General features: G+C 38.0%; 2 protein-coding genes and 1 long non-coding RNA gene across 4 annotated transcripts in view; 1 reads left to right on the top strand and 2 right to left on the bottom strand.

Moving 5' to 3' along the window:
* The window catches only part of LOC126471138 (delta(14)-sterol reductase LBR-like), a 765,587-nt gene extending 750,422 nt beyond the window's left edge, over positions 1–15,165 (bottom strand). Inside the window, exon 1 of the mRNA XM_050099231.1 lies at positions 15,093–15,165. Within this exon, the coding sequence (XP_049955188.1) occupies positions 15,093–15,164 (72 nt within the window). The 5' untranslated portion in view covers position 15,165. The remainder of the gene's footprint in view (positions 1–15,092) is intronic.
* LOC126471137 (delta(14)-sterol reductase LBR-like) overlaps positions 1–19,599 on the bottom strand; it is an 887,948-nt gene that overhangs the window by 269,369 nt on the left and 598,980 nt on the right. The gene's annotated exons all lie outside the window — the stretch shown is intronic.
* The window catches only part of LOC126471143 (uncharacterized), a 611,803-nt gene that overhangs the window by 279,948 nt on the left and 312,256 nt on the right, over positions 1–19,599 (top strand). The window lies entirely within an intron of this gene.

The following is a 19,599-nucleotide window of genomic DNA, read 5'->3' as shown; positions in this document are numbered from 1 at the left end:
ACCCCCACCCCTCAGAATAAATTCCCTGCAGATGCTCGCATCCACAAGATCAAATTGCACAAAGAGGGGCATAGTTCCACCAAGTCACCATTATCTACACTGACCAGAAAAAAATTGCAACACCAAGAAGGAGCTGTGGGACAAACGAAAGTTGATAGGCATGTTCTTACATCTGAAAGATGATGTATATTTAAATTTCATGCCAGTTGGATAAGAGTGGCACCAGTAGCACCACTATGAGGATGCAAATACATGCTGCAACATTTGTGAGTGTTAGTTATCTTTGAGATTGGACATGGTGATTTGATGTTAGTCAAGCATGCCTTTAAGGTGACAAAGATGCCATTACCAACACCTCACTGAGTTTGAACAAGGTTGTTTAATAGGGTTACGAGAAGCTGGATGTTCCTTCTGTGATTTTGCAGGAAGACTTGGCAGGACTGTAGCCACTGTATATGACTGCTGGCAGCAGTGGTCACGAGAATGTATGGTTGCAAGAAGACTGAGCTCTGGACAGCCACATGGCACTACCAAGAGGGAAGACCACCATGTTAACCACATAGCTCTGGCGCATCATACCGCATCTGTAGCAGCAATCAGAGCAGCAGTTGGCAGCACACTGACACAACGAACTGTTACAAATCAGTTACTTCAAGGTCAGATCTGAGCCAGGGGCCCTGAAGCATGCAATTCCAGTGACCCCAATCCACCTCCATTTGCAACTTCAATGGTGCCAAGCGAGAGATCACTGGAGGGCACGATGAAAGTCTATTGGGTTTTTTGATGAAAGCTAGTTCTGTCTAGGTGCCTGTGATGGCTGTGTGTTGGTTAAAAGGAGTTGTCATCAGGGGTGCGATTTTGTATAAAAGCAGGAGCACTCTGGTGGTAATCCTACGCACCCTGTCTGCAAATTTATATGTCAATCTGGTGATTAAACCTGTTGTGGTGCCATTCATGAACAGTATTCCAGGGAGTATTTTCCAACAGGATAACACTTGCCCAATACCACTGTTTTAACCCAACACGCTCTACAGAGCATTGACATATTGCCTTGGCCTGCTCGATCACCAGATCTGTCTTCAATCGAGCACATATGGGACATCATCGGATGACAACTCCAGCATCACACACAGACAGCATTAACAATCCCTGTCTTGACCAACCAACTGCAGCAGGCACTGAACTCCATCCCACAAACTGACATTTGGCACCTGTACAACACAATGTATGCACGTTTGCATACTTGCATTCAACATCCTGGCAGTTACACCAGTTATTAATGTACCAACATTCCACATTTGCAATGGCTTATCTTCCACTTACACTAACTTATGATCTTGCAATGTTAACATGTAAATACTTTACCTAGACAAATGTATTCCCGAAATTTCATTATTCTACTTTCATTACTTTTTGGTGTTGCTTTTTTCCCCCATCAGTGTATTATGCAATAATGCCTTGCCACTGGTAATTCTTTCAAAGACTTTAAATTGACAAATGCAGTTCCATCTCAAAGCATTTGAGATACAGTAATGCAAATATGTTGTGTCCTGCAGGTAGGACAATAGCTAATGTATAAACACACATAAATAACTATACATAAAAGTACATTTACTCATAGCTTTGCATTAATTAACTTTTTTATAACATTGTCCTTTGTGGGCCTCCACTGTATTTTCTGATCATATCATATGATTCATTCTCAATATTTCTGTTTCTGTATTCATCCCTCCTAACATCCCACAATGCCAGAAATTATTTACACATTTCAATGCATTCCAATTATAACGCACTTTCGTCTTGTTTCGAACTCATTTTCAACATCACAACCAAACGAACAGTGAACACACTGATATCCACTGTCTGTAGCAACTAAGAGACTGTCAAGGATATTGTCTACTGCCCACAGATGGCACAATATTTCCGTGCCACACAAAGTGTTTCAAAAAGTTTTTGATGTTTTCAATATTATTGTGCAACCTCTCAAACTCACACCGAGACACTCAGTACTATTGTGCTTCAGGGAAATTTGTGCAAATATTATTGACCGACTACGAGGCACTTAAGAAGAAACTCTAATTTACTAACTGGCATCATTCATTCCAACAAAATTATCAAACAGAACAAAACTATCAAACATAGTTTCCCATTTACATTTGTAACACTATAACCAGTAGCTAAGCCAATGGTAAACCACAGTCATGATCACAAATTCGTAGCTATCTGTAGCTGTGCCAGAGTCCACACTGTACATTAGATTTTTGAGTAATATATTGTGACCCAAATTTATCTGTGGTCACGGTATTATGCCAGCAGAAATTGTTGCAGAATTATGCTTGTGTCACCAGCCTCCCATTATCTTTACATGTTGGGTTTTAGTATTGTCTTGACAAAGACACAGAGGAGTAAATGTGAGCATTCTGTGTGATGAAACATCCAAGGTTCCTGTCTTCCAGAAATACTGGTCATGTGCATCAGGACCAAATACTGATTGGAAAGCTCTTGCAAGTGAGCGAAAAACAATTACAATAGTAACAATAACACAATAACAAGCTAGTAATGAATGAAGTTTATTGTATTACAGAAGAAAGTTGACAATTAAAAACAAAAAATAGGCTGATCATTCAGCTGGCACAATGAAATTTCTTTTGTTACTGAATTCTGCCCTGGTTATTGACAGAGTAAAAAAAAGGACAGCTCAAGTGATAAGCATCAGCAACCTAATGACATCTGAATCAGTAACTACCCTTGACTTCGATCAAGAGAGAAGCATTGTACCACACACCAATCATGATCCTGTTTCATTTAATGCTCTGTCATTCCTCTGGTGGTAGCAAATGCATACATTTCGCAACATGAAATACAAAACTATTTGAAATTTAAGAATGGAATGATATTTCTAGGGTTAACAAATTAAATTTACAAACATGATGTCCTATAAACACGATGAGTATTCAGATTACTTCATCAGTATGAAAAGAGAATATTATGAGAATTTAGTGGGATCACTCAGGACCAATTCCAAAAATGAGTGAATGATCACAAGGTTCCTAACATTGTCAAGCAACACTGCCAAGCCCCAACTGCCCTAGCAGTATGAAGAACTTCATGGACACCTCACAAAGTCCTCACTGCTACCCACAGCCAGTTCCCGTCAGCCCTCAGTGGAGCTGCATTCCGGCGTACCGATCTAAGAGACGGATTCAAACTGACAGCAGATTATGTTATTGAAAAATACAAATGAGTTGTAAATTTATCTTGTTTGGCCTGCAGTAAAAGCTTAGTTTAATGAAACTAAAAATGTGTACAAAATTACTCTGTCCAAAACGTCAAGGAAAAATAACATACATTGCACTGTTGGTCTCAATCAGACTATGTAAATCCGGTCTTGTGTCAAACACAACTAGAGTATCAGGAGTACCACCAAAATGTGGACATATTGTGGGCAAACATTGATGCCACAGAGTAATAAATCAAAATGTGCATTCAGAAGAAGAAACTGAATGTATGAGTATTGAAGCAGAAACAAAACAGAAAGAATCAGCAAATATGTAGTTCTGCACTTTCACACATTTTTCACTTCCAGATCTACCATACGTAATGCATACCAACAAGTTTTTTTCATTGCTTCTGTAATTCTTCCCATCTTGCTCGATACTGAAATGGTGAACAAAATTCGAATTTGTGTCCCTGTCAGTTGTTTCAAATCTGTTCAGAGACTTTCTCTTGTTTTGTTGGTGATACAACTTCGTATTCACAAAGCAGACGACTATGACTACTCCTGCAAGGTTGCCAGGAGATATATGATGCAGAGGATTAAGGTTCATCACTTCCTTGAGACAGTTAGCACCTCAATTGACGTAGTAATGAAAGGAAGTGATAAAATACAACTTTCGAAGCAAAACTGGAACACATTTCGAATACAGCTTCCATTTTCAAAAGTGAGTCCTTTGCAACTATGCAGACAAGGCATAACTGCAATAAACTCTCTCACATTGCCATAATTGTAGCTAAGGTACTTAACTCTGAGTGCGAAATATGACAGTTGGATGTTGTTGTTGTTGTTGTGGTCTTCAGTCCTGAGACTGGTTTGATGCAGCTCTCCATGCTACTCTATCCTGTGCAAGCTGCTTCATCTCCCAGTACCTACTGCAACCTACATCCTTCTGAATCTGCTTAGTGTATTCATCTCTTGGTCTCCCTCTACAATTTTTACCCTCCACGCTGCCCTCCAATACTAAATTGGTGATCCCTTGATGCCTCAGAACATGTCCTACCAACCGATCCCTTCTTCTGGTCAAGTTGTGCCACAAACTTCTCTTCTCCCCAATCCTATTCAACACTTCCTCATTAGTTATGTGATCTACCCATTTAATCTACAGCATTCTTCTGTAGCACCACATTTCGAAAGCTTCTATTCTCTTCTTGTCCAAACTATTTATCGTCCATGTTTCACTTCCATACATGGCTACACTCAATACAAATACTTTCAGAAATGACTTCCTGACACTTAAATCTATACTCGATGTTAACAAATTTCTCTTCTTCATAAACGCTTTCCTTGCCATTGCCAGTCTACATTTTACATCCTCTCTACTTCGACCATCATCAGTTATTTTGCTCCCCAAATAGCAAAACTCCTTTACTACTTTAAGTGTCTCATTTCCTAATCTAATTCCCTCAGCATCATCCGACTTAATTCTACTACATTCCATTATCCTTGTTTTGCTTTTGTTGATGTTCATCTTATATCCTCCTTTCAAGACACTGTCCATTTCATTCAACTGCTCTTCCAAGTCCTTTGCTGTGTCTGACAGAATTACAATGTCATCGGCGAACCTCAAAGTTTTTATTTCTTCTCCATGAATTTTAATACCTACTCCGAATTTTTCTTTTGTTTCCTTTACTGCTTGCTCAATATACAGATTGAACAACATCGGGGAGAGGCTACAAGCCTGTCTTACTCCCTTCCCAACCACTGCTTCCCTTTCATGTCCCTCGACTCTTATAACTGCCATCTGGTTTCTGTACAAATTGTAAATAGCCTTTCGCTCCCTGTATTTTACCCCTGCCACCTTTAGAATTTGAAAGAGAGTATTCCAGTCAACATTGTCAAAAGCTTTCTCTAAGTCTACAAATGCTAGAAACATAGGTTTGCCTTTCCTTAGAAGAAAGATTAAGATAAGTCGAAAGGTCAGTATTGCCTCACGTGTTCCAGTGTTTCTATGGAATCCAAACTGATCTTCCCCGAGGTTGGCTTCTATTAGTTTTTCCATTCGTTTGTAAAGAATTCATGTTAGTATTTTGCGGCTGTGACTTATTAAACTGATAGTTCGGTAATTTTCACATCTGTCAACACCTGCTTTCTTTGGGATTGGAATTATTATATTCTTCTTGAAGTCTGAGGGTATTTCGCCTGTCTCATACATCTTGCTCACCAGATGGTAGAGTTTTGTCAGGGCTGGCTCTCCCAAGGCTGTCAGTAGTTCCAATGGAATGTTGTCTACTCCGGGGGCCTGGTTTCGACTCAGGTCTTTCAGTGCTCTGTCAAACTCTTCACGCAGTATCATATCTCCCATTTCATCTTCATCTACATCCTCTTCCATTTCCATAATATTGTCCTCAAGTACATCGCCCTTGTATAGACCCTCTATATACTCCTTCCATCTTTCTGCTTTCCCTTCTTTGCTTAGAACTAGGTTTCCATCGGAGCTCTTGATATTCATACAAGTTGTTCTCTTATCTCCAAAGGTGTCTTTAATTTTCCTGTAGGCAGTATCTATCTTATCCCTAGTGAGATAGGCCTCTACATTCTTACATTTGTCCTCTAGCCATCCCTGCTTAGCCATTTTGCACTTCCTGTCGATCTCATTTTTGAGACGTTTGTATTCCTTTTTGCCTGCTTCATTTACTGCATTTTTATATTTTCTCCTTTCATCAATTAAATTCAATATTTCTTCTGTTACCCAAGGATTTCTACTAGCCCTAGTCTTTTTACCTACTTGATCCTCTGCTGCCTTCGCTACTTCATCCCTCAAAGCCACCCATTCTTCTTCTACTGTATTTCTTTCCCCCATTCCTGTCAATTGTTCCCTTATACTCTCCCTGAAACTCTGTACAACCTCTGGTTCTTTCAGTTTATCCAGGTCCCATCTCCTTAAATTCCCACCTTTTTGCAGTTTCTTCAGTTTTAATCTACAGGTCATAACCAATAGATTGTGGTCAGAGTCCACATCTGCCCCTGGAAATGCCTTACAATTTAAAACCTGGTTCCTAAATCTCTGTCTTACCATTATATAATCTATCTGATACCTTTTAGATAGCTCTCCAAAGATCTCATTCAAATCAAAGAACTTCACTAACTCAAATTGATATCTTAAGTGGGTATTATTCTGAATATTTCATCAAGGTGACAAGAAAAAGTCAAGCAAATTTAGCAGAATAAATCAGTTCCATACTGGCAAAGTACTGTTATGGTAGCAGAACTGCCAAACAAAGCTTACAATGTTGCAAAGTCTTCACTACAGTAGTGGCTAGAAGAATGTGTTTTTGTAGCTGGTATCATGAATGTATAAAGCTCTTAATTGTTGTACAACACCAAGTTGTTTTAGCTGCAAGTTGCTCTGTACAGCAATTCAAAAACAAAGACTATCTGAAATTCGATGAGCATTAGTGGCTTGCCCTAGGTCAGATGTCCAGGTCTGATCACACATGATTCCTGCTCCAAAAATGGATTCTTCTAACCACTAGCATAGTCAAGACTTCACAATGCCGTGGGCATTGTTTGGCAACTCTGTTATCATCATAGCGATTTGAAGGTGTGCGACTGATTTAACTTGCTAAATACACTTAACTTCTCATAATCATCTTGAGGAAACATTCTGAATAATTACCACTTCAGAGAGAACTTTTAGTTATTAAAGTAAGGTTCTTTGATTCCATGAAGATCTTTTCAAGCATAAACTACCCTGCTCTCCCCTTTCACATTGCAAGCTACTTCAGCTACGATTACGGCAATGTGAAAGAGTTTACTGCAGTAATAGTTTACAGCGCTCATTTTCAAAAACGGTAACTGCTTTCGATATCAGTTCCACTTTTGCTGCAAAAGTTCTGTCTTATCATTTCCTTCCATCACTACTTCAGCTGAGCTTCTAACTGTCACAAGGAAGTGATGAATCTTAACTCTCCATGTCATCTGTCTCCTGGTACACATTAACTATGGTAGATCTGGAGTGAAAAATGTATGAAAGTGCAGAACTGCACATTTGCTGATTCCTTCTGTTTTGTTTCTGCTTCAATAGTTCCTTCTTCTGAATCCACATTTTTATTTCTTACAATGTGGCAGCAATGTATTAGTCTATTATCCACAAAATCTCCACATTTTGGAGGTATTCCTGATATTCTAGTTGTGTATGACAAGACCAGACATATAAACAGCAGGCTTGATATCAACAGTGCATAGTATCTTACAGTTTCTTGACATTTTGGACAGGGTCGTTTTGAAAACATTTTTTGTTTTGTTACAATAAGCTTTCATTGCAGACCCAACAGGATAATTGTGCAACTCATTTGCACTTTTCAGTGGTGCAATCTGTCAGTTGAAGCCTTCCCTTGCATTGTTGTCTGATAGTGCAGCTTCACGGAGGGCTGGCTGGAGAAGGCTGTGGATAGAAGTGAGGACATTACGAGCTGTCCATGGAGTTTTTCATATTTTTAATGCATCTGAGACTTGGCAGTATTACTGACGATGTTTGGCACATCATGGTCATTCACTCACTTTCAGGATTGGTTCTGAGTGGCCCTGCTTAATTCTCATAATATTCTCTTTTCATACTAATGAAGTAATCACATTTATGTGACACTGAGCTTGCAAATTTAATTTTTTGACACCAGGAAGGTCACGTCATGATTAAATTTCAACTGGCTTTTTGTCCTTCATGTTGGGAAATGTTTGCATTAACTGGGACCAGAGCAATGGCGGAGCACTAAATGAAGCAGTAAATTTCAACTGGCTTCTTGTCTTTCATGTTGGGAAATGTTTGCATTAACTGGGACCAGAGCAATGGCAGAGCACTAAATGAAGCAGTATTACTTTTGCTCCATGGCACTATGCTCATCTTGTGATCTTGTGAAAGGGTTCAGATCTCACTGGACTATCAAGTTGTTGTATTGCTTCAGCTTGTATTGCAAGTACTTTCCCATCAGTATGTGGTCCTGATGCACATAACCAGTATTTCTGGAAGACAAGAATGTTGGATGTTTCATCACACAGAATGCTCACATTTACCCCTCTGTGTCTTTGTAAAGGCAATAGGAAAAGCCCAACACAAAATGACATTCGGAGGCTGGCGAAGCAAGTAGAATTCTGCAACAATTTCTATTGGCTTAACACCGTGACTACAGATAAATTTGGGTCACAATATATTACTCAGCAATCTAATATATAGTATGGACTCTGGCAGAGCTACAAACAGCTACAAATTTGTGATCATGACTATGGCTTACTATTGGCTCAGCTGCTGGTCACAGTGAAACAAATGTAATTGAAAGATTATGTATGATAATTTTGTTCTGCTGCTGCTCCAATGAGCTATATCAATGGATAAATTATGGTTTCTTCTTACTTTCATTTAAATAACTACTTGAACATGGAAATCCAGGTAATCAAGTGTGTGTTTCACTTGTGACTTTCGATTTCAAACACAACTGCTTCTGGCAACCTAGATCCAATACCTCATGGGAGAAGGAACAGTGGTTTGGTTTACAAATACCAATCAACAACACACAAAAAATGCCACTGGAAAGATTTGAAGGAATCATATCCGATATGAATTTCAGTTCTTTCTTTACATCATTTAGAAACCAAACAGGGGAACATTAAGAAGGCAATGAAAAGGCTAGTCATTATGCACTACACACACAGATAAAGGTGAAAAACATATGGAGGTGTAGAATTGCACATCGTTCGCATCTACAGGATGGTTTCTGTGTTAATGAACATAATTCTTAGTCTCTTCTCATCTGAAGAATCAAATTAATTGATTACTGTGTGGCGTCAGATAATTAGTTAACCGCATTTCTCGTTAATTCCACAGGCACCAATATAATTCTGCATTTTTGTAGTAGTTATGAAATTATTTTTGTATGCAGCACATCTACATCTACATCTACATTTACACTCTGCAAGCCACCCAACGGTGTGTGGCGGAGGGCACTTTACGTGCCACTGTCATTACCTCCCTTTCCTGTTCCAGTCGCGTATGAATCGTGGGAAGAATGACTGTCTGAAAGCCTCCGTGCGCCCTCTAATCTCTCTAATTTTACATTCGTGTTCTCCTCGGGAGGTATAAGTAGGGGGAAGCAATATATTCGATACCTCATCCAGAAACGCATCCTCTCGAAACCTGGCGAGCAAGCTACACCGCGATGCAGAGCGCCTCTCTTGCAGATTCTGCCACTTGAGTTTATTAAACATCTCCGTAACGCTATCACGGTTACCAAATAACCCTGTGACGAAACGCGCTGCTCTTCTTTGGATCTTCTCTATCTCCTCCGTCAAACCGATCTGGTACGGATCCCACACTGATGAGCAATACTCAAGTATAGGTCGAACGAGTGTTTTGTAACCCACCTCCTTTGTTGATGGACTAAATTTTCTAAGCACTCTCCCAATGAATCTCAACCTGGTACCCGCCTTACCAACAATTAATTTTGTATGATCATTCCACTTCAAATCGTTCCGTACGCATACTCCCAGATATTTTACAGAAGTAACTGCTACCAGTGTTTGTTCCGCTATCATATAATCATACAATAAAGGATCCTTTTTTCTATGTATTCGCAATACATTACATTTGTCTATGTTAAGGGACAGTTGCCACTCCCTGCACCAAGTGCCTATCCGCTGCAGATCTTCCTGCATTTCGCTACAATTTTCTAATGCTGCAACTTCTCTGTATACTACAGCATCATCCGCGAAAAGCCGCATGGAACTTCTGACACTATCTACTAGGTCATTTATATATATTGTGAAAAGCAATGGTCCCATAACACTCCCCTGTGGCACGCCAGAGGTTACTTTGACGTCTGTAGACGTCTCTCCATTGATAACAACATGCTGTGTTCTGTTTGCTAAAAACTCTTCAATCCAACCACACAGCTGGTCTGATATTCCGTAGGCTCTTACTTTGTTTATCAGGCGACAGTGCGGAACTGTATCGAACGTCTTCCGGAAGTCAAGAAAAATAGCATCTGCCTGGGAGCCTGTATCTAATATTTTCTGGGTCTCATGAACAAATAAAGCGAGTTGGGTCTCACACGATCGCTGTTTCCGGAATCCATGTTGATTCCTACACAGTAGATTCTGGGTTTCCAAAAACGACATGATACTCGAGCTGCATACGCTGGGCAAGGCTGATTTTCAATTACTTTTAATTGCACCAAAAATAAGCTTTTGTTGCAAACTGTCAATGTAAGTGTTTTATCCACCTGTATTTTGGGGAACTTGTAATCGTTACAGAAAATTAGTACCTCAATGCGATATCCTGCATGAGCAGAAACTAATATCACTAGCTCTGCTATCCCTGAGCTGAAATTATATAATACCAGTGTTAATAGCCGCTTTCCATGCCTGAAAGCTTTGGATATCTACATCAAATTTAATTAATACTTCAAATAAAGATAGCCTGAAAGGTGCCATTAGAAAGTATCAGGAGAAAATGCTGCATAAAAATGAAACATGCACATGGTTCCCATCTGACAGCCTGTGATGAGCATGACAAGCACTTCATTACTGAGCTGCCCATACCACAATAAAAAATTGGCAACATTGTTCAAATGTTTGGCAAGTCTGTGATAGTGCATACATGGGCCTGAATTGTTCCACTAAATTCACTTGGCATTCCCTTTCTATTTCAATGACATATGCTATATAATCCAAACATAAGATTAATTTTAATTTTTGAATTCCATGAACACCGCTCTTCGTGTAAGTATAAATTTTTCTTACCTTTAGTGTTGTATATGTATTATGGGGCTCAGTGATCAGTATTGTAATGAGAGACACCTGCTCCCAGAAGTGTCTCATTACCTCAGTGATTCTGCATGTGTCTTGTGATGCAACAGAGGTGTGAGTTGTCAGTTCTAACCATGGTGAGGACTGGTGCAATCAAAGGTCCTAGTTCCCACATTTTTTTTCTAACGGAGCTGCAAACTGCTAGAAGTTATTTTACAAAATCTGAAGAAAATCCTTACTCATTAAGTCTTCTCACTAAGCTGCGTTGATTGCCATAGATGTCTGCTTTATGAATACTACACAGTCATCTCTGAAAAGCTTCAATTCAACTGCTAATGATACAACCTAGAGTTTTGTTCATCATGTAGGACCCGTGTCAGAGAAATAGTTATGAAGTGAACACACTGGTTAATATAATCCCTTTGTGTTAAATCTCTGTAATAGTAATTAGGCACACCTGTAGACACAGATACCAGCATTTCCAACTTTCTTCCACTCTGTATAGCTTAAAAAATGGGCAACCATTTTTGTTGGTTTGAATCTAATTGAATACCTTAGGTATCACTTTCTAACAGTGTTAAGTTCTCCATGAATCAATATGTGGACCTCAAAATGTGCAGTGTGCCTGCATTGCTACACAGCACGTACTGCAAGGTATTCACACAGTTTATCACATGTGTTTACCACTATTTTCTTGATAACATAATTTTATTTTTCATATTGGTCCAATCAGCAACATCGATCTTGAACAATGAAAATTAGTAATCACAATTGTTAAGTTAAATAGGTCAAAAACCAAACAATGATAGTAAAACACATTACACCAGTGTAACTCACTGTGTCTTGACAAAAATATATGACTTTCTGATGAAAAAGTTGCATGAAGAATCTATTCTAAAAGAAAAGTAAACAACGTATAAGCATTAATAACAACATTAAACAATGTAGTTTTGTATTCTGATTGGGTCATAAGCTACATAATTACCTTTGAGCCATTCCCATTGTAATGAATCTTGTCTTCTCTGAACTTCCACACTTCAACTGAAATGTTAGATTCCATATAAATGTTGGCCTGACTCAACTTTTATACTTAAATTATACATTCCACACCTAAAAATAATTATGCATATGTTTTATCACCAAAACACTATTTTCTTGATAACATAATTTTATTTTTCATATTGGTCCAATCAGCAACATCGATCTTGAACAATGAAAATTAGTAATCACAATTGTTAAGTTGAATAGGTCAAAAACCACTTTACAGTGAAAATAATATTATTATGCTTTAGTTTCCATGTAAATAAAATTTCTGTTTTAATTTTTAATTTCTCTAATCTTATTATGAATGTTTCAATAACTATTATATAAAGACAGGAACTGATAGTTTTTATATTGTTAAAATTTCCAACCTTCATTACTAATTATTAGGTGCATAAATCTTCATATACATAGTCATTTCCGAAACATTATGTAAATTATACCTAAAAAGTAATTTCCATTAAGACAGTTATAATAAAATGCATTTGAATTACATACTGTTCTCGAAGGATCTAGAAATTTTAGGCACCACATACACATAATACTTGAGTTGTCGAGACTGGTCAAAGTAACTATCAAGTTCTTAGTGTTGTGTTGAAATGTTGCACAATGACTTTACTTAACAAGTGTTGCTGTAGAAAATATCCAGAATTTATGAATAAATACTGATGATGTTGCAAAGCTACACTGTTCCAGTGACTTTTACTGAAACAAAAAGACCTTGGACTTATTAATTGGAAAGCATAAACAGGAACAGACAACATAGACAACAAGAAAGCCATATCAAGGTAATTAACATTTATCTGCTAATATAATGTTTCTGCCTGTATTAAATTATACGAACAAAAAACTATCTATGCAAACAGGAAACAAAAATAATACTGCCCATGTAAAAATCAGAGTTACAAGAAATTGTAAAAGAAAGTTTAGTAAAACAAATACAAGAACTAAGGAAAGGAGGCACGTTTTAAAAATGTGAACAATGAATTAGGCATTGTTGGAAATAGAATTATGATTTTCATAAATGATGTCAAAAATAGTTTAGGCGTCCATTCCTCCAGTCTCCAAAATTAATATCTGCAAATTGTGTATACCTAGATGCAATTCTGAAAGATGAACTAACATTTGAAAATTCATTCATACATTAAGAGCACTGTATGGGGTACTTTGCTGTGGAAGTAACGCTCTCTACAGCCATCAAAAATCAAGTCACGCCTCATATAAGACTTTGAAGGACTCTTCAACAAAATGAACAGACAGGATTTCATGAACTGTACAAAAATTATGCACTGAAAGGAATCCTCCTAAAAAAATAAAGCACATGAAATCCTCAGAAGTTCCAAGCACAGGGCCATACAACTAGCATTATAAGCTTTCTCGTGATTGTGGAGGAAATACCTATTAAGTGATGCAAGAGAAGAAAAACATGTACAGCCTCCTACAGCAAGATCTGTCTAACAATGGTATAACGATACTTCTAGAATTTACGTTAAAAGCAATTAAGCAGCTGTCTTGATATGAAGACCGCAAACAGCTAGTGAAGGCAACACATTAACAGCTACGATGGATGTCCAATGCTTCCCAGGCTTGGGAATGGTAACTACAACAGATTGTTTCCACAAGGGGGCAAATTGTCCTCTCAGCCATTTCAAATTTTAAAAAAAGACAACTTAAACAGAATGGGTAGCTATATATATATTTTTATTGCTATAACTGAAATCTAAGTTGCCACTCTCAACAATAACTCACATTAATGCTCAGTACCTGCTAGAGGAAGTGATGAATCAAACAAAATGTTCCAGCAGTCTGAGTGATATGTTCTTTGGTGGTCACTAGACATCCCTTACTCATTGCAACACTAATATGGCACCTAACACCTCTCCCTAACAATATTTCCAATAGTTTCCCATATTTGTGTTGTTTTAGTGGAGCAATTTATGGCTTTCAGAAGCTGTTGCCAAATCTTTTTTTTCCTCTCTCTTCAGTAATTATGTGACATTCTGCCCTTGCCATATGCACAGCAGTGAGTTTCTTTGCAGTTGACCAGCTCTTGAATCTACAAAATGCCACCCACCTTTCTCTAATGGTAGAGGAGCACTTACCATTTAGTCAGGATAAAGGCTATCATTTTTCTTAGCCTGAAGTGTGAAGAATTGATGCTTCATCAGTTGCGTGGATCATATTTGTACCATAATTCACCATTTCCTGGATGCTGTCATGATGTCCAAGTACAGCCTCTTGACTATACAGTACATAGCTTGTCCTAAGCACATTGGTAGCAATCTTTTACACACAATTATGCCAGGAATACCCAGATCAGGAGTGATCACAAGAGTGCAAATTATCAAACACTTTCCATTCCTAGAGCATATCAAGAAATCAATAGTGGAGAATGACCTTGTAGCAGTGCTCTGACCTGTGTTCAAAAGAGGTTGTCAATAGTTTGTCCTGTCTGAGGCAGGTGGCTGCTGTTTCATATGACACATTACATGCACTGAATATTCCACAAGACAGGAAAGGTAAGAGATAGCTTCTTTGTCTAGAGGATCACAAGGCAGTATAAAGAGACAGTTAGTAATTCTACACAGAATATGCTCCACAACAGCAACAGCTTGGAAGCTGGTGGTGATTGTGAGGAGCAATATGAATCGCTAACAAACAAATGGTTCTGTTTTGAAGGATCTTATAAATATAAGGAGTTTTTAAGGACTTGCTGCTTACATGTATACACACTATACAGAAAAACCTTAAACAAGTTAAGCTACAGCAATTTCATGAATAGTAGGCTTCAACAATATTTTTTTTTCACACATAGCACATAAACTTAAAAATACAAGACTACCTTACCTCACTATTAAAATATTTCTTCAATGTACCTGAATTTGAATGTTTAACACTGTTAGTGCCTCTTCTGTGCTCTCACCAACGAAGTTATCTGTGGATGGCATTGCCCTATAGCAGAGGGGCTTCAGAGTCTAAAATGTAGTGGCAAATGTGTGCTACCTTACCTCACTATTAAAATATTTCTTCAATGTACCTGAATTTGAATGTTTAACACTGTTACTGCCTCTTCTGTGCTCTCACCAACGAAGTTATCTGTGGATGGCATTGCCCTATAGCAGAGGGGCTTCAGAGTCTAAAATGTAGTGGTAAAAGTGTGCTTTATTATGAGATTCATAATACAGAGTCAATTACATGTGGTTTGATAATTTTAATCATTAGATGTGGATTATTTTGACCACACTCAGGCTTCTACTATTTTTGCATGTGTGTTTCTCTTTCAGGAGTATATTATTTAGCAAAGGAGGTCAGTAGATTGTTTAACTGGCAATAAGTCAGAGTTTCCACTCAGAGCATTCTCTCTAGCTTTCTCCGATATTATTGCACAAGGTTACATGTTAAGTGTGAGGACAGCCATAGGAAAAGATCATTTGACTGGAGCAGGAATGGGAAGAAATAATAATAACTAAATTATTTCACAGTTACATTGCAGACCCATACACATTCCCTGATACACTTACACATGGAATAACTTATCTGAAACCTAAAGATCAAGCAGACACAGCAAACCCAGCTAAATATCGCCCCATAACCTGCCTACCAACAATATACAAAATATTAACTTCAGTCATTACACAGAAATTAATGACACATACAACATAGAACAAAATTATAAATGAAGAACAAAAAGGCTGTTGCAAAGGAGCATGAGGATGTAAAGAGCAACTGATAATAGATGCAGAGGTGATATATCAATCTAAAACTAAACAAAGGTCGCTACACTACACATGCATTGATTACCAAAAAGCTTTTGGTAGTGTACCCCACTCATGGTTACTACAAATATTGGAAATATACAAAGTAGATCCTAAATTGATACAGTTCCTAAAAATAGTAATGAAAAATTGGAAAACCACACTTAATATCCAAACCAATTCAAATAATATCACATCACAGCCAATACAGATTAAGCGTGGAATATACCAAGGAGACTCATTAAGTCCTTTCTGGTTCTGCCTTGCTCTGAACCCACTATCCAACATGCTAAATAATACAAATTATGGATACAATATTACTGGAACATACCCACACAAAATCACACATTTGCTATACATGGATGATCTAAAACTACTGGCAGCAACAAATCAACAACTCAACCAATTACTAAAGATAACAGAGGTATTCAGCAATGATATAAATATGGCTTTTGGAACAGACAAATGTAAGAAAAATAGCATAGTCAAGGGAAAACACACTAAACAGGAAGATTACATATTGGATAACCACAGCGACTGCATAGAAGCGATGGAAAAAACAGATGCCTTTAAATATCTAGGATACAGACAAAAAATAGGAATAGATAATACAAATATTAAAGAAGAACTAAAAGAAAAATATAGACAAAGACTAACAAAAATACTGAAAACGGAATTGACAGCAAGAAACAAGACAAAAGCTATAAATACTTATGCTGTACCAATATTGACCTACTCATTTGGAGTAGTGAAATGGAGTAACACAGACGTAGAAACACTCAATAAACTTACACAATCACAATGCCACAAATATAGAATACATCACATACATTCAGCAACTGAAAGATTCACATTAAGCAGAAAGGAAGGAGGAAGGGGATTTATCGACATAAAAAACCTACATTATGGACAGGTAGACAATTTAAGAAAATTCTTTCTAGAACGAGCAGAAACTAGCAAAATACACAAAGCAATCACACATATAAATACATCGGCTACACCACTGCAATTTCATAACCACTTCTACAACCCTTTAGATCACATAACATCAACAGATACGAAGAAAGTAAATTGGAAAAAGAAAACACTACATGGCAAGCACCCGTATCATCTAACACAGCCACACATCGATCAAGACGCATCCAACACATGGCTAAGAAAAGGCAATATATACAGTGACACTAAAGGATTCATGATTGCAATACAGGATCGAACAATAAACACCAGATATTACAGTAAGCATATTATTAAAGATCCCAACACCACAACAGATAAATGCAGACTTTGCAAACAACAAATAGAAACAGTAGATCACATCACAAGCAGGTGTACAATACTAGCAAATACAGAATACCCCAGAAGACATGACAATGTAGCAAAAATAATACATCAACAGCTTGCCTTACAACATAAACTTATAAAACAACACGTTCCCACATACAAGTATGCACCACAAAATGTACTGGAGAATGATGAATACAAATTATACTGGAACAGAACCATTATAACAGATAAAACAACACCACATAACAAACCTGACATCATACTCACCAATAAAAAGAAGAAATTAACACTACTCATCGAAATATCCATACCCAATACAACAAATATACAAAAGAAAACAGGAGAAAAAATTGAAAAATACATCCAACTGGCTGAGGAAGTCAAGGACATGTGGCATCAGCATAAAGTTGACATTATACCAATTATACTATCAACTACAGGAGTCATACCACACAATATCCACCAGTACATCATCAGTGCAATACAGCTACATCCAAACTTATATATACAACTACAGAAATCCGTAATTATTGATACATGTTCAATTACCCGAAAGTTCCTAAATGCAATATAACATATACCGTACAGTTAAAAGGAAGTCACGCTTGATCAAGGTCCGCATCACTTTCCATTTTTGACCAGACATAACGTCTGAGAAAAGAAAGAAATAATAATAATACTGTCGTAGGAGGCTATGAGAAAATGGAGGAAATGCTCATTTATGGGAAACCACGAACAGACTTTCGCACTACATGTTGTGGCATACTATATGTACCATATAGAGGAGCATTTTCTCTTCTCTTACTGAGAAGTAGATGCTTCTATAAGAAATGTACTGTTCCTAGGTCAATTTCACATGTTAAATTATTGATCATAATATGACAAAATACAAGGTTAACCAATCTCTAATTGTGGTGTATCCAGTTTCATAGCTTGCCAATAGCCACGACTTTAAATTTGAGTTGAGTACACACAAAGTAACTTTAGTATTTTTAGCATCCACTTTCTGAAGTCAAACATACATCGCCTCCCTGCAGGAAAAGCGAGTACAAAGTGTTAAGACCGAACAAGAAAACTTCAAAAACCTTCAACTTCCAACAAACGAAAATATCTGCAAGTCTAATTCAGATGTACTATTTACCCCACTTCCCCTTAACTTTCAGGAAATCTTGGTTCAACTATCAAATTAAATATAAACATGCACACAAAAAAAAGAGTGAACCAAGTGCCAAACATTTATAGTGATGTGCAAATAAATAGGCGGGCAGTCTGTGCATGAAGGGACAGAGCTTACTTTGCGGTGTCACCAGTATGCTCGCTGTCTCTATCCCACACACCTCATGCTCTAGACACTGTCCACTCTGTTAAACTGGCAACACCTGAGTGAGTGCCACATCAGGCCACTATTTGTGCTTTTGACTCTCCATACAAAAATTTAAATGCTGAGGAAACTATCGCTGTCACTACTTGAGGTAATACTTGTTGTGCTTGCTTTATGCCACCAATAATGAAGTCTTCTGTGGATAAGTACACTTACCCTATGTAAAATAACATGAAAACCGACATAAATGTTTTATGCACATCCCATAATGCTTGATACAGACAAGACATGGCAGAATGACACTACTGGTTGGAGTGTCACAAGGTACACTGTTGCTTGCCACTCATCATTGCCTATCACCCGCCTTCTTAGATGCATACCACTGTAATACAGGGTGTTTAAAAAATGACCAGTATATTTGAAACGGCAATAAAAACTAAACGAGCAGTGATAGAAATACACCATTTGTTGCAATATGCTTGGGACAACAGTACATTTTCAGGCAGACAAACTTTCGAAATTACAGTAGTTACAATTTTCAACAACAGATGGCGCTGCGGTCTGGGAAACTCTATAGTACGACATTTTCCACATATCCACCATGCATAGCAATAATATGGCGTAGTCTCTGAATGAAATTACCCGAAACCTTTGACAACGTGTCTGGCGGAATGGCTTCACATGCAGATGAGATGTACTGCTTCAGCTGTTCAATTGTTTCTGGATTCCGGCGGTACACGTGGTCTTTCAAGTGTCTCCACAGAAAGAAGTCACAGGGGTTCATGTCTGGCGAATAGGGAGGCCAATCCACGCCGCCTCCTGTATGTTTCGGATAGCCCAAAGCAACCACACGATCATCGAAATATTCATTCAGGAAATTAAAGACGTCGGCCGTGCGATGTGGCCAGGCACCATCTTGCATAAACCACGAGGTGTTCGCAGTGTCGTCTAAGGCAGTTTGTACCGCCACACATTCATGAAGAATGTCCAGATAGCGTAATGCAGTAATCGTTTCGGATCTCAAAAATGGGCCAATGATTCCTTTGGAAGAAATGGCGGCCCAGACCAGTACTTTTTGAGGATGCAGGGACGATGGGACTGCAACATGGGGCTTTTCGGTTCCCCATATGCGCCAGTTCTGTTTATTGACAAAGCCGTCCAGGTAAAAATAAGCTTCGTCAGTA

Source organism: Schistocerca serialis, chromosome 3 (assembly GCF_023864345.2).
Source record: "Schistocerca serialis cubense isolate TAMUIC-IGC-003099 chromosome 3, iqSchSeri2.2, whole genome shotgun sequence".
NCBI lineage: Eukaryota > Metazoa > Arthropoda > Insecta > Orthoptera > Acrididae > Schistocerca > Schistocerca serialis.
The sequence above is the reverse complement of the archived record's forward strand: the minus strand, read 5'-3'. Positions and strand labels throughout refer to the sequence as shown.